General features: G+C 35.8%; 1 protein-coding gene across 1 annotated transcript in view; it reads right to left on the bottom strand.

The window, feature by feature from the left end:
• Positions 1-15,091, bottom strand: part of spidr (scaffold protein involved in DNA repair) — a 121,168-nt gene that overhangs the window by 76,366 nt on the left and 29,711 nt on the right. The window contains exon 7 of the mRNA XM_034921108.2: positions 6,226-6,326. Within this exon, the coding sequence (XP_034776999.2) occupies positions 6,226-6,326 (101 nt within the window). The remainder of the gene's footprint in view (positions 1-6,225; positions 6,327-15,091) is intronic.

The raw sequence follows: 15,091 nt of genomic DNA on the forward strand, positions 1-15,091 counted from the left end.
TATGCTATTTCAGTGGGTGAGTTTTGGGATGTTTCGGGGGAACGAGTTGTGATAGAAATCTGTGCCAGTTTCATTTCCCGGCGATTACAATGCTCAATCCAACAAGGTTTAGCTCAATCCAAGGTTCAGGAGTAGTAGGCCCAACAACAAAGCGCTCATACAAACAAGACCATGTATAAACCAGCATGTGCATTGCACTGCAGCTCACATACACAATGATGCTTCCAAAGACATGATCATTGCTTTAGCCCAAATTTCTTTTAGGTTAAATATCTGAATAGTCTATTATTTGCTTACTGCTATGTTGGCACAGTACTTGTTGCATGTTGAATCTTGCACAACTGTTGTTTCATGGACAACTCACAGCAGCGAGAGTATGAAGAGAAATAGTTCATAATAATTTCAGTACAGTACATAAACTATATAGAAAACATGTATCAAAATGTATGAGCTGTCCCCAGGACCAATGCACACCCCCAGACAACAAACAAATTTATTATTAATTTAACTAAAAGTATCTTGTGACCTAAAAGAAAGATCTAGAAAATATGAAAAGAGAAAAACGGAAAGATGCTTGTTTGCAGTATTTACATTTTTTTGCCCTGTGTTCAAAAGTTGCCGTTCATTTACTACAGGTGGTTTACACATTTCCAAAAAGATTTAAACGTGGAAGCCTTAGTCATGGTACAGAATTGTGGTCTGTGGTGTTTATAAAAGCACCATCATTTATTTTCATGAATCTAAACAAATGACATTTTATTTTTTTTATTTAAGGTTACATTTTGGTAAAACATAACCTTGAGTACAACTAAACAATGTGTGTGTGTGTAATTATATATATATATATATATATATATATATATATATATATATATATATATATATATATATATATATATATATATATATATACGCACACACTCTTGACCGGAGGGTCGTGGGTTCAATCCCAGGTGGAGGACACTGCTGCTGTACCCTTGAGCAAGGTACTTTACCTAGATTGCTCCAGTAAAAACCCAACTGTATAAATTGGTAATTGTATGTAAAAAAAAGAATGTGTAAAAAATAATGTAATTGTATGTAAAAATAACGTGATATCTTGTAACAATTGTAAGTCGCCCTGGATAAGGGCGTCTGCTAAGAAATTAATAATAATAATATATGCACGCACCCACATGGCAGACACCTACCCTGTCACAAGCACTAATACCCTGTATCTTTCTAAACAAGGGATTTTGGGAAGTTCCCCAATAAAAGCTGAATCTCTAAACAATAATTGTGTGAATATAGTAATTGTTATAGCTGTGTATAATGGTATTTAAAACAGGATTCATTCATCTGACTTTTTACATATCCACCCTTACTCTAGTCCCAGCGCAGTTAGATATGTGATGGATTACTGTATGTATATATGTATGTATGTATGTATGTATGTGTATAAATATGTGTGTGTATATATATATATATATATATATATATATATATATATACATACATACATACTATATATATATATACATACATACACACACATCTATATATATATATATATATATATATATATATATATATATATATATATATATATATAGTAGTGCTTCAACAGGAGGCGGAAAACAGGAGAAGACACGCTTGTTCCTTGTTCTATGGCAAGCCAAATTATCATTTAAAGATATCTCAAAATAGACAGGAAGTCCATTCAACGTCCCCACCCACACACTCTTGCCTTAACGACAACTTTACGCCTCCTGGACGTTGACTCTGCAGAATCCGGTATATAAATACAGTGGTAGGAAACTAGTGTCCCTGATTACAGATAACACGGTTCATGGTATTTGTAGCTCTAGGTTCAGAGAATATCAACTGGTTTATCTGCACGTCTAGGCATTGAACATAAAATCCATACAGAATTAAACAAGCACATAGTCAATATACTTTCACTGTGTGACTTATGTAAACAAATCCTATGCAGCATAACCAAGTTATTGACCTGCATATGTTAGCGGTTAAAGTAACCCAAAAAAACAAAAACAAAACAAACACACAGAACAATAAACTAGGACTAAAAAAAAAAAAAAGAAAAAGAAAAAGATAACCAGTGAAGCATGTTCATAAACTGTGAAGTACAGTATATTCGAACACTGAAGGGAAGAAGCTGTAAAGAGTAACAAGTTCACATTGCTTGCATGCTGGCACCATTTCTGAAACCACAGTAACAACAATCTTGCTGTGCCTCTAAGAACATATTGTTTTTCTTAAACTGTAGACCAATGTTTTGTTAAAATACCAGTACCGTAATTATGGAGTTAAAATTTAAATCAGCTGGTTAAATATTTGTAAACTTATTTTCCAAACCACTAAAACTGTCGCAAATACCATAAACAACCATGCTTTTGCGTACTTCCCCATTTATGTCCCTCTCTAATTTATTCACCATGACTCCCAGCAAAAAGGATTTGACACTAGGATTTGTGAAACTAGTAACTTGACAGTTACATGCCATGCAAGCGTCAGTACTCCCCTAGCAGACATATACATGGACAGTATATTTACCATAGTATTATATACTTTGAGCTGCTCAACATGTAACTTTTGTATCCACTAGTGGTGCAAGACAGTCGAGATTAAAAATATTTTAAGTTATATTTTTCCCCTTAAAGCTGCAATTTTTTCACAACCATTTACCTCACGAAACCACTATTGCAGCTGAAAAATTCTAGATTTTTTTTTTTTTTTTTTTTTAGCAATTCCACATAAACAACTGATCTGATCATTCAACACTGTTTACATTAATAATCATTAAAGTAAAATAAAACCTTGCTGTGCTTAAACCTTTTAAACAATGATTTAATGAAGAACAGAAACAAGACAATAATTGGAAACCAAACTTGAATGACGCAAGTGTATGAGAAAAATCAATTTGTTAGATTAAGTAGCGGGGTTCTGAAAAAAAAAAAAAAAAAAAGCATTATACATCTCCACATGTTGCTACACTGTTTAAATAACGTACCTGTAATTTTTCTTTTCATTATTAACATCCGGTCTACTTTTTACACTTCTAACTTCAAAGTCCGTTTCAAAGCTCTTTTTAAAATGTCCGCTCTCGTGCACTGGCGTTTCAGATCTGTCCTGTAAATAACTACAGGAAGAGCGAATAAAACATAACACCAAGTGCTCTGGCTTTCTCATCATGGATCGTTATTGCTGTGTTACCTGTTTGACAATGTGGACAATAATCCTTACACTATCAGCGCACTAGAGCAACGATTTTGAAAAAAGCTCTGAAACAGACTTTAAAGTTATTAGTGTAAAAGGTTGTCAGGATGTTCAACACTGAAAAGAAAAATGACAGGTAGGCTATTTAAACAGTTGCAGCAACACGTGGGGGCATGGAACGCTATATTATTTGGAACCCCACTACTCACTCTTTAAGCCCTCTCCATTCTACCTTTAAACGCTGCATATAATTTAAATCTCATTTGCAGTTTCATGTACACTTAAAGTACTTTAATAAACAAAATAATATTAATTAAAACATGAAAAACAACAACACCAGGACCAAAATCAACACTACGAAGGCTCTTTGGTGCTCACCAACTCTTGAGCATGTTCACTTTTGTTTCCTGTGTTAGTGAAAACAACATTTTTAACCTCCTACTGTTGCACACAAAAGCAAAAACAAGTGAAGTAGCGACAAGCAGGGTTTAAATGGGGGGAAAATCCTGTGTCCTTCTAGATAAAACTATTCTTTCCGATTATGAGCGCACATACAGTACTGTAATACTAAATATTCAGTAAGTGCAATAAAGGAATTCTATTTTAGGGACACTTCACTTGGCATATTGTTGAAGCATTTTTTTTGGGAAAAAAATAAATAAAAATACCACAGTGTGTCTTAAAATAGTCCTTCAGTGCCAACATTTCAGATGAACTATTGATCAAGTTTGTTTCTTTAAGTTTTCCACTGCTATATTTTAAAATATAACGATCAGCTAACTAGTTTCAACTAGCCAAATGGTTCCACAGTTAACAAAGCACATGAAAAAGAGCCTTCTAGATTTCTTGTCAGATCGCTCTACTTACTGCCGCAAAAGTAAGACTTATTTATTTGTAAGATGGAAAAAAACAAAACCCACGCAGTAGCAAACTTCCTGTCAAACTACTTGCACGTTCACGTTCTTCTCAAGTTAACAGAAACACCAGCATTCAGCATAATAAACAAAAACAGTTTTGTATTTCCTGAATGCATTCCTTCCACCACAAACCTACCACGAAATTCTGAAACAAGGCTGTCAAATCTAGGCTGTTTGTATTAAGTCAATGTAAGGCTTTTGTTTATTTCCACCCTGCAAGACATAGTCATTGAGCTATAGCATGTGCTATTCACGTGAGAAACAAAACATATTTCTTGAACTAGACGCTAAAAGATTGTTACATAACTTACATGTCTTACTACATTTGATAATAACTGGTGAGCAATTTTTTTTCAATGGGCTGATCCAGTTAATATTTCCCTGTAATGATGTCTGGTTATTACGGGAAACACGTGCTCATTACCACCAGCAACAGACCGCCACCCCAACGCAAGCTAATAACTCCCAGACATACTCTGGCAGGAAAAAATTGCTCAGCAGAGATCATTAAAATCTGCATATCACACTCTACAAACCATGAGGTTAATCAACACAACTTTGGCCAAAAGTGTTGCATCACCTAGAATTTTAGGATTGAGACAATGATATTTAAAAAACAAACAAACAAACAAAAAAACAACACAATACTATAATGATTTCCATTACACGAGAGTAGATGTTAAAACTTCATGCTGATTTGAACTCGGCTCTCGCCAAGATAAGCACCAACTAAGACGTAGCTTTACAGTAAACTAATGTGATGTAAGCATGGAACAAGCTCTCTCAAGCTAACCTGAATTAGCTGCAGGCGTTCTCTGTCAGCATTTGATTGTCAGAAAAGCTTAATTATATGGTAAATTGAAAAACGGTCTTCTATATAAAAAAAAAGCCACATTGGGTCACCGCCAGGATTAGTAGGATATGTAGTAGTCAAGTGGCTACGAGAATTTCACTGTGATATGCTTAATAAAACATGTTCATTTGCCAGGTCAAGTCAGCAGGGAGAAGCTGAGCGGCTTCTTTTATCTGTATTCCTGTATGGCAGAAGGTATTGTATACAGAGTTCGGTGGCCAGGATTAGTAAACTGTGTGCAGGGGAGCAGCCCTGAATCTCCAGCTACTTCTGCATTGCAAAATTAAACTAAGAATAAGATAGTTTATCTGGTTTCCAAGACAACTGAACATATAGGATTTAGTTAGTTAAAATAGTTTTACTGCTGCAGGACTCTTCACAAGTGCACGGCAAACATTTGTTTTGCATGTTTTTGAAAGTGTTTTATTTTGTGTTTTGACCTCTGTAGCCTTGTTAATGAATGAATGAATGAATGAATGAATCTGAGCTACAAATATACCTCCTGACAAGGAAGGGCGCTAAGTAAGGTTGGTGGTACGCCTTCACAGGGATGGGCCGACTCGATGGTAGGACGGAACTGGAAGTCGGCCATCTTGGGGGGGTGGGGGGGAGCGTAGCTGTAGACTGCAGAACGGCTCTATTGTGATGTGTTGCATGGTGATTGGATAGAGTGTGGCGCCACACTGATAACAGGGGGGACTTTAGCAGTACAAAAGGGATGCAGCTCTGCGAGTATGGCACCTTATGATGAAACATGAACCAGCCGGAATGCTGCGTGTGATTGTTTTTGTTGTGTTGGAAGACCTCTACGGATCCGGGAGCTGAAGCTACTGAGCCAGCACGATCCCCACATGCCTAAAACAACTTTTGCGAAGAAATCAGAGAAGCACCCATTCAGATCTGGTACGTTATTCTGTTTTTGGTCTTTTACATCTTTTTTTATTTTATCATATTTTCCAGTCCTTTATGTAGTTTTCAATGCAATTTCTCATATTTTTCCACCATTATGAAAATAGTAAATAAATTTGAGTGTGTAATCAACCTGAGCGCCAGAATGGTGTTGCAAAGAGTCTCTCTCTCTCTCTCTCTCTCTCTCTCTCTCTCTCTGTCTCTCTCTCTGTCTCTCTCTCTGTCTCTCTCTCTGTCTCTCTCTCTGTCTCTCTCTCTGTCTCTGTCTCTGTCTCTGTCTCTGTCTCTGTCTCTATTTTTCCACAATAAATATTTGAAAGTGAAGCTTACCTGCTGGAGTTTTGTAATCCGAAATGCACTGATGTCTCCAAAAACTAATGGCAGACCTCTCTCGGCACTGCAGACGATTCAGACGCTCTGCAAGGCCTCCCCTGCAGGGTATTGGAGAATGTATGTCATTGTCAAGAGTGGTTAGAAACACAACAAATAATCATTTAAATTCATTTTGACTTTAAATTAGTAAGTAGCTTAAAATATTATTTCCCTTTCACAGTGCTGGCAGTTATGCTTTTCAGGAAAGCTCTCAGCCAGATAGACAGAGTAAAATAACAATGACTCTGAATAACAGAACCATGAGGAAAAATGGAAAACAATATATATTATATATTTAGATTTAAATTGTATCTACTTTAATACATCTTTAAATCCAAAATAAAAAAACACCAGCCCAGGTCCAAATGTGAGCAGTTTTGAGAATGTGACCATGACCAACCACTTGAGAATGGTCCCTGATCCTGTGAATCATTATTAACTAGAAGGGTGAATACAGTTCCTTTGTCCTCAGATCCACTACTTATAAAAAAAAAAAAAACAGTACACAAATTACAATTCAAAGTGAAAAGTACAATACGAGAAACAGAAAAAAAAGAAAGCAAGCATTCGTATTTCTTTATGGAGGGAAATATGAGAATAACTGACATTCAGCCCTGACGTGAAGCCTGCCCACTCAAACTGCCTGTGGAATCATGAACGGATAATCTTAACAGACACGTGTTCATTCTGCTGAAATGTGTTTACATTAGAAACATCAGGAAAATAATTAGTCTTAATAATCAGAGGCCTTCTTCCCACACATCATCTTTCATGCATGTATCCCATATACAGAACAGTGCTGCACCCACTCATTGTAAGGATCTCTTATCTAAACAGCTGCACATCCCCTCACAATCACAGCACAACCTTCAGCTGCATTTTCACATGCATCTTGTCATGACAAGATTAATATTCTAAAGAAGGTTGGGAGCGGGTGTTGAATTTTATTTTAATTGGTTAATACTTACATAATCTAAAGCATAATACAACATGGGCGACATTTTCAAAGCATGTCCAGCATTCTTTAATTATCATTTCCTATTTTTCTGACAGGAGAAAAATGATTCTTAAAAGTTACAAAATGAGAATCAACACCTCAAGACTGCTAAAGATAACTATCATATTAAATTAGTTGTTTGGTTCTAGTTCCGTAAAATTCACTGGCGTTTTACCTCATTCAAAAGAAATAAGTAAATTAAAAGACTGGAGTAAACGCTTTGAAAACCACTGGAACAAACTTTATTACTATACAGGTCAGAAGCACCTACAATATTCACTTGTTCACTTTATCCTTAGGGCCATTCTACGACAAACCATGGATTTAACACCCTACCACCTCCAATTTACACCAAACTCTGTGTTGAGGGTTGTTCATGGCAAAAAAAACCAAAATGTACATTTTCAGCCTGATCAAGAGGTCAAAAGTTAGAGGGGTTTTACAAGGTTCTTTATCGGCTCAGTGCATTTTTTTCAAGGTATCACACAAACTGCAAATTAATTACGATACTTATATTTTAACATTAAAATAAGTTATAAAAGTTGGTTTCATATTACAGGGACCTTTTTTTAGCGATTGCCTCTGACGATGGCTCCAGTTGGATTTGTAGCTGGACTGGGGTGTTTACACTTCAGCCTGTGTCGCTTCGAATTTTTTCTTATTCTTACCGTGATTGACTGCAAAGACAAACGGGCTAGCCAGAGATTGGATAATGTTTGTTGGGTTGTTTTTCTTGTGTACAGTTTCCTAGTAACTGGATACATTGTATTCTGGGAGATGTAGTTGTTAGTGGAAGTTTTAGGGGAGGCGCGAAGGGAGGCAAACAAGCTGTGCAGCAAAATTGCTTTGTGTATTTTTATGCATTAAATATAAATTGAGTGCATATTTCAGATTTTTTAATGCGTAGAAACGGCAGGTACACAGCTTATTTGGACCACTGATTGGATTTAAACCACACAGGCTCTACCCTCTTGTGGAAGCTGAAGTGGGCATAGAACACTGCATAGCATGCTCCAGGTTGATTTTAACCTGTGTTCTACGGTGAACATGATCTCTTTTTCAGAGACAAAGATGAAGGTTATGCTGTGCAAGGCTGTCTTGTAGAATGAAAACACATCCTCTGGTGTTAAAATCTGGCCATCAACAGGACCCGGCTCATTCTTGATGTTTTTCTCTTGGCTGTTTATCCCCCCGATACCATCACAATTTGAAGTCCAGTTTATGGTGGCAAGATTGATGAAACTGTACCGTTTTTTGTATGCCCAGCATATTTTTGAGGGCAGTTTTTTCTTCTGTTGGGGGAAGAGTTTGGTTTGGGAGGAGTTCACAGCTAATGTTAAAAAAGGAGATCATGTCCCAGTGGTTCACCTGGTAAAAAGCACAGCCACGTTGTGTGCAGGGTGTCATAAAGCGCAGGTTCGCATCTTGGCTGTGCGGAATCGCCGGTCTTTATTGGGGATTCCGACGGGAGCGTCACATTGGCGGATGCTCCCGTGGGCTAGGGAGGCAAAACCGGCAGGGACTGTTTCTCCTCATCGCGTTACAGAGAACCCTGTTGGCCAGGCGCCCAGTGAGCTCAAAAGCGGACACATGCAGGGCTGGCCTTTGTCCTTCAAAGCAAACAAAAAATATTACCTTTCTGTAACTGTATATGTGAAGAAGAGACTTTGACCTTTCCATATCGTTTTTGTTCAGATTTTTATCATAAGGGGTTTTCCTAGGTCAAAAACTGTTAAGGGGTAACTACTTTTTTGATTTTTAAATGTGTTATTAGCATTTGGATCACTCATGCAATTTCCAACAACACAAGTCTCTAGCTAATTTCCTAACAAGTCTCCAGCTCAATTCATTTTTGAGGTAAAGATCGATTAAAAGGTTGAGGGGTCCAAAATCAACCACATTTTGACCCCTTAACCTGATCAGGCTGAAAACGTAAAGTTTTTTTTTTTTTTGGTTGTTATGAACAACCTTGCTCATCGAATTTGGTGTAAATCGGAGGGGGGGGAAGGGTTACCTGTTGGGTGATTTGTCACATAATTACCCCATACTCTGAGGAAACCAGTTCTCCATCTCTGGCTTTTGTATCAATTATTTTTGAGTGTGTTCAGGATCATCATCATGCTGGGTAGGGCACCTTGGATCAGGGTATGTGGTACTGGTCTTTTGTTACTAACCTGTTTAAGTCGACCATAACTCTAATGGTTGAAAGCTGTTACTGTCTAGACCAACTTCTAGCCAGTTACTGCCACATGAATACATCAATTAGCTTGCATGGCAAACTATAAGAATTCTCTTGTTTTAATTACATTCTCCAATTATTACATCTGTCACTGTACATAAGCATTTTCACCTGAACAAGCATTGGGTTATGTCCCAGTGAGATGGAGCACTAGCCTGGGTAAATATATCAATGGAAACAGGGACCGAAGGCACCAAGCCGACAAATGTCATTGTACTGTCAATTTCTAGCTGACATCTATCTGGGTGTAGCTAGAAATGTGTGCAGTCATGCTAATCGAGCTCAGCCAGGCCCTGGGCAACAGCCAGTATAAACACCCTATCTCATCTAATAGAACACCACTATATCTTGGCTCTTGCGTACATTAATCATGTTAAAATTTCTTTCATTCTCACATGCAAATGCACACCTCCCAAGGATAGTGCTCCAATGAGGGTGGAACGTTTTTGTTTTTAAGCAGAAAATGACAGCGAAACATTTTTCAGTTGCATTTCCTACCGAGCTAAACACAATAAGGAAACTGGTATGCAATTTTACTTCATTGATTTGTTGAATTTTCAACATAAATATTAAGGATCTCTCAAAGGTTACATAAGGACATTTATTTTATTGTGTTACTGTCACAAAGACGGCAGGAGTGGGTGGCATCAGACCAGAGGCAGGAAATAAACAGACAGAGAGATGTGGTTTGGTGAAGCTTGGCGCGTGATCGCGCTCAGCATTTAATAAACAGAACAGAAAATAAAAGGTTTTAAACACACAAAAACACTGGACACGGCACTGGTAGCCAAAATAAACAGGTAAACAAAACGGACTAGACAGTAAACAGACAGTGCACAGACAGACAAACGAAACACGGTGAGTGAGACAGTTATTCACTTTATATTTACGTTCTTTCTTATTATTTAGTTTCTCCTTCTCCACACTCGTTCTCCACTCACCGAACACCTAACCCTGACTGAATGAAATGTGCGTCTATATATACTATTGTGCTGGGATTCAATTACTAATTAATTATTCACTTGAATCCCAGCACGTGAATTAATTCTGTGCAAACCCCGTGCTCATATATTACATTTAACCAGCAGGTGAAGTGATTTGTGCCCTCCTCGTGCCTAAATATAAATCTACATTTTAAATACACGTGAAACACAGACCCGTTTATATCCCGTGTACCAATGAATATACACCAACATTAACACACACAACACACAAATGCACACAGGGACGGGGCACATTGCCACAGTTACATGTTCCCATGTGTTGCTACATAAGGTGTGGGTATTGTTATTAAAATTGTTTTTTGTTTTTTTTTATATTTTGAACTTTTAAATTGTATTCCCTGCTTCTAGATGGCTTCCCATGTATCCGCATGGACCTCTCAGAACTACAATTCCCATCATCCTCCTGCTCACATATGTAACTGAGATGGATTTAGCAGTGAGCAGGAGAATGATGGGAAATGTCATAAAGTAAAACAATACACACACCTTACGTAAACAGTTGTAGCAACACATGGGAACATGTAACACACTAAAATAAAAAGGTCCTTATGTACCCTTTAAGACACATAGTAGTACTTCAAAGAAACTTGGTTATAAATTAAGAAATCAAGTCATTATCTTTGGAAGTTTGCAACCATTTAAAAAAAAATACATAGTTTGAATCACTCCAGGTTTTATATGAGCATAACTAGACAATGTAATGTTGAACAATCTCAGGTGTGTCTAATTAGGCTTACGGTAATAGTACAGACTGCTATGCAGATTACATTTCCATCTCTGGGTTTATATAGTCTGTATTTGCTTTAAGGTCAGAATATGAGGTTCTGTAAAAGTTCTATTTTTTCAAACCAAATAGTGCAGATGCCACAATGCAGAAGCAGTTATTTTTTGCTCTGCAGGAAGAGGGGATAGAATATGTTCAGACCTATCTCTTGCTAAACCTGTTTCTTGTGAGTGAGACATAAGCATTAACACGTTTGACTTATCCAGACAGGAAGTGGTGGAGCTGATATCCAAGACTTGTCCTTAACCAGAAAGTTTTCCTCACACGTGGGAAAGCAGCATTCAGTTACCAACATTCAGCCACCTTGCCCACAACTTAGATAGCGTTTGCTTCTTGAAGGCTTCAAGTGCTAGATCAGTTAAAGCCGTAATTTGCCAAGTAAGAGGCACCATCATAGCTGCACAGAACCAAAGCCAACACAAACATAAAACTAATATATATATATATATATATATATATATTGTACAGAGTAGTTTATCACTTGTCCTCAGAAAGTATATCCATGAATCCAGAGTTTGCATAAAACTAAAAAATATATATATTGTACAGAGTAGTTTATCACTTGTCCTCAGAAAGTATATCCATGAATCCAGAGTTTGTCTTTATTCGAAGGCTGCAGGGAGGACACAATCACCCCAAGATATAGTTGACACTGCCTCTCTGCCACACAGGCATTCTCAAGCTACCACCAGCAGAAGTGCTATGATAAATCTGCCAGCTCTGCTCGAGAAAAAAAGGGGACCCAATACTGTACCTTGTTTTTTTTTTACAACCCTATGCAACAATTTAGCTTTACAGTCAATATGTGCAGCTTTTGCCCTCATTCTTTAAGATAAGGTTTTCCAGTTGATAATCGTTACTTTCAGTAACCCACTGCTTATTTAGCAATGCGCAATGATTTACCGATACCCCCTCTCTCAATCAATATTCCGGATGAACTCACTGTACCTGAACTATTTTTAGACTTTGTAGATTGTGTAATTCTTCTCTTTTGACATTAAAAATGGATACAAAATGGCATAGGTCTAAGGAAAGTAAACTTTCCATCAAGAGCTCAACATGTTTATTTAAATATATTAGGGCAAACAAATTTTGTGGTTCCAGTAACGGCAGGGGTGTGCAATTAAAAAAACAAAATACTTCTTGTCCAAGTGACAAAACGCTAGAAAAATCTACTTGCTCCCTCACTGTCCCACAAAATACACACACAAATAGAATATCACTTTTATGATTTTGCTTTTATAAAAGAAAGAGCACAATCAATTTGTGATTAATTCGCTCCAGGAAATCAAATAAAAAATAGGTAATTCAGTCCAAACAAAACTGAGCCCATCTAAGTTTTGTGCATGACACAAACAAAAATAATAATCAAACTAAAAAGATACAAACTACGTCACACTTTTAGGTAGGAGATCACTAAATTACACTTATGGAGACATTTGTGAAGAAAAATAAATTGACTACATTTTAAAAATATTTTTTTACATTCAAACTAGGTAATTGTAGGGTATATTTCATCATATAGTGAAAACGTTATTCTCTTAATCTTCGGATTAGCAGATGTTTAGAAATGTATAATACGGCATTCTTTCGTGGATATTTGTCCTGATACACAAGCCGAAAATCGTGTTACATCAGCGGCAATGACGCTTGTTTAATACATTTTGGTTTCTATAAAGCCATTGGATAAAGATAAATCATTTAGTTTTGTGGGCATTTCAGTGGAAGACTGAGGGTACTCAGCGGAGAGTCGAGTCAGAATTCAGAGAAGGTAGCAGTTTAGTAAGAGTGCAATGCTATGGAGTAATTTGAAAGTTGTATTAAAAATAACTAAGTAAATCTAATGCCAACAACCTGATTTAAAGTAGCATTTTAAAAAATAAATACAATTGCTAAATCATTACATATAAAATAGTTTAAATGTTTTTGTAATTTTTATTTTGTTAAATATTCTTCCTAGAGCTGAACTTTTTCAAACTTTACTGGGCTCCTCCTGCAGACCAAGGCAATTTATAGTATTGTTGCATTCATTTAAAAATACAAGTTTCTTACTGTGATTTGTGAATTATAAGGATATATGTATTTGTGTACTCTGTATATATTTTTGCTTTGAAGTTTAGTTACGCTTTTTTTTTTTTTTTTTTAATGGTGTAGAACAAAATAGGGTAGGTAGGTACAGCCAAAGCCTTTTCTGAAAATACAATAGAAAAATGAGGATAAGCATGGAACGTTTATACATATGTATACAATGTATATGTGTGTGTGTGTGTGTATATATATATATATATATATATATATATATATATATATATATATATATATATATATAAGGGCTGTCAAGCAATTAAATAAATTAATCACGATTAATATCGTAATTGAAAAAATTAATCTTAGTTAATTTCGGTTGTAATCGCATATTAAATTGAATTGTACAATTACTACATCCATCTAATTTAAATTATTTTTATTACCGATGCTATTATTATTATTATTATTATTATTATTATTATTATTATTATTGACTGTACATAATTGTTTAAAATGTATTTATTTATTTATTTAACCAGTAAATTGATCCATTGAGACCGTGATCAAAATGTACTAGGGGCAATAATTTAGAAATTACAAATACAACCAACACAATAAAATGTGCGGTTCAAGCTTGATCAGCAGCATACAGAGATCAGAAAACATAATACACAGGATATCTATTTTTAAATGTGATTGTGGACTGATTTTAAAAAAAAAAAAAAAAAAACAATTATAAATATGTAGCTACAGTAAGCAGTTCTAGGAAATGAACTGTTCATTGTAAAGAGAACATAAAAAAAAAAAAACTGTCATCATATCCAAAAACTGTAAACTAACAAGAAAAATTGTTAGGCTTTACATAGTACACGCCAAAAAAAAAAAAAAAAAAAAAAAAAAAAAAGCAGCAACGCAGCCTCTTTTGATTTGTGGGCTTGCAGCGATCCTGAATCACATTTAAAAATAGATATCCTATTTATTCTGGGTTTAATTTGTTGTTGTATTGTTGTCGTCTGTAGCAGAAAAGCTGCTGGTCTATTTTGAGAAGTGAAGGCATGTTCAGCACGCAGTAAACAAGATGTACTGTCAGCATGATTTTCAAAAAAGGGGCAAAATAAAAACTAGGTTGCAAAATGATTTTTAAAGCCTGATTAAATGTAACCACATCACTTGATTTATATTTTAAGTGTCAACAAGTGAATACACGACTCATTTAAATCTAAAACCCTTGAAAGCCAGATACTTAGTGACCCAAATCAGCTTTTAGAAATCACTTTGCGACCTAGTTCTTATTTCGCCCCTTTTGTAAATCATGCGCTAAGTGTGATACTGGAACTCACTTTAACAATAGACAAGTAAGCGTTTTTCTGTCCAATGAGCCGTCAGAACGTTTAAAATAAATAAATAAATAAACCTGCCACTCAGTTTTATTGCTTTGCTCTATTACGCGGTTCAGTGACTAACTTTCTGTTTAGACAACAAACAGCAGTGTGATTAATATGCGTTAAAATAATCTCTAAAAATATTTAGGCGTTAATCGCAGAAGTCAACTGTGATTAATTGACAGCCCTAATATACATATATATATATATATATATATATATATATATATATATACACACACACACTTTTTTTCCATTCTGTTACTTTTATGCTGCAATTATAAATCAGTCACATTCTATGAAACAATATAAATAAAGTGATCAACCTTTTTTCAGTATGTTTATACTGATACATACAGAAACACCTGACTAAAGGTCTCCACACACCAG

Source organism: Acipenser ruthenus, chromosome 3 (genome assembly GCF_902713425.1).
Source record: "Acipenser ruthenus chromosome 3, fAciRut3.2 maternal haplotype, whole genome shotgun sequence".
Classification (NCBI taxonomy): Eukaryota; Metazoa; Chordata; class Actinopteri; order Acipenseriformes; family Acipenseridae; genus Acipenser; species Acipenser ruthenus.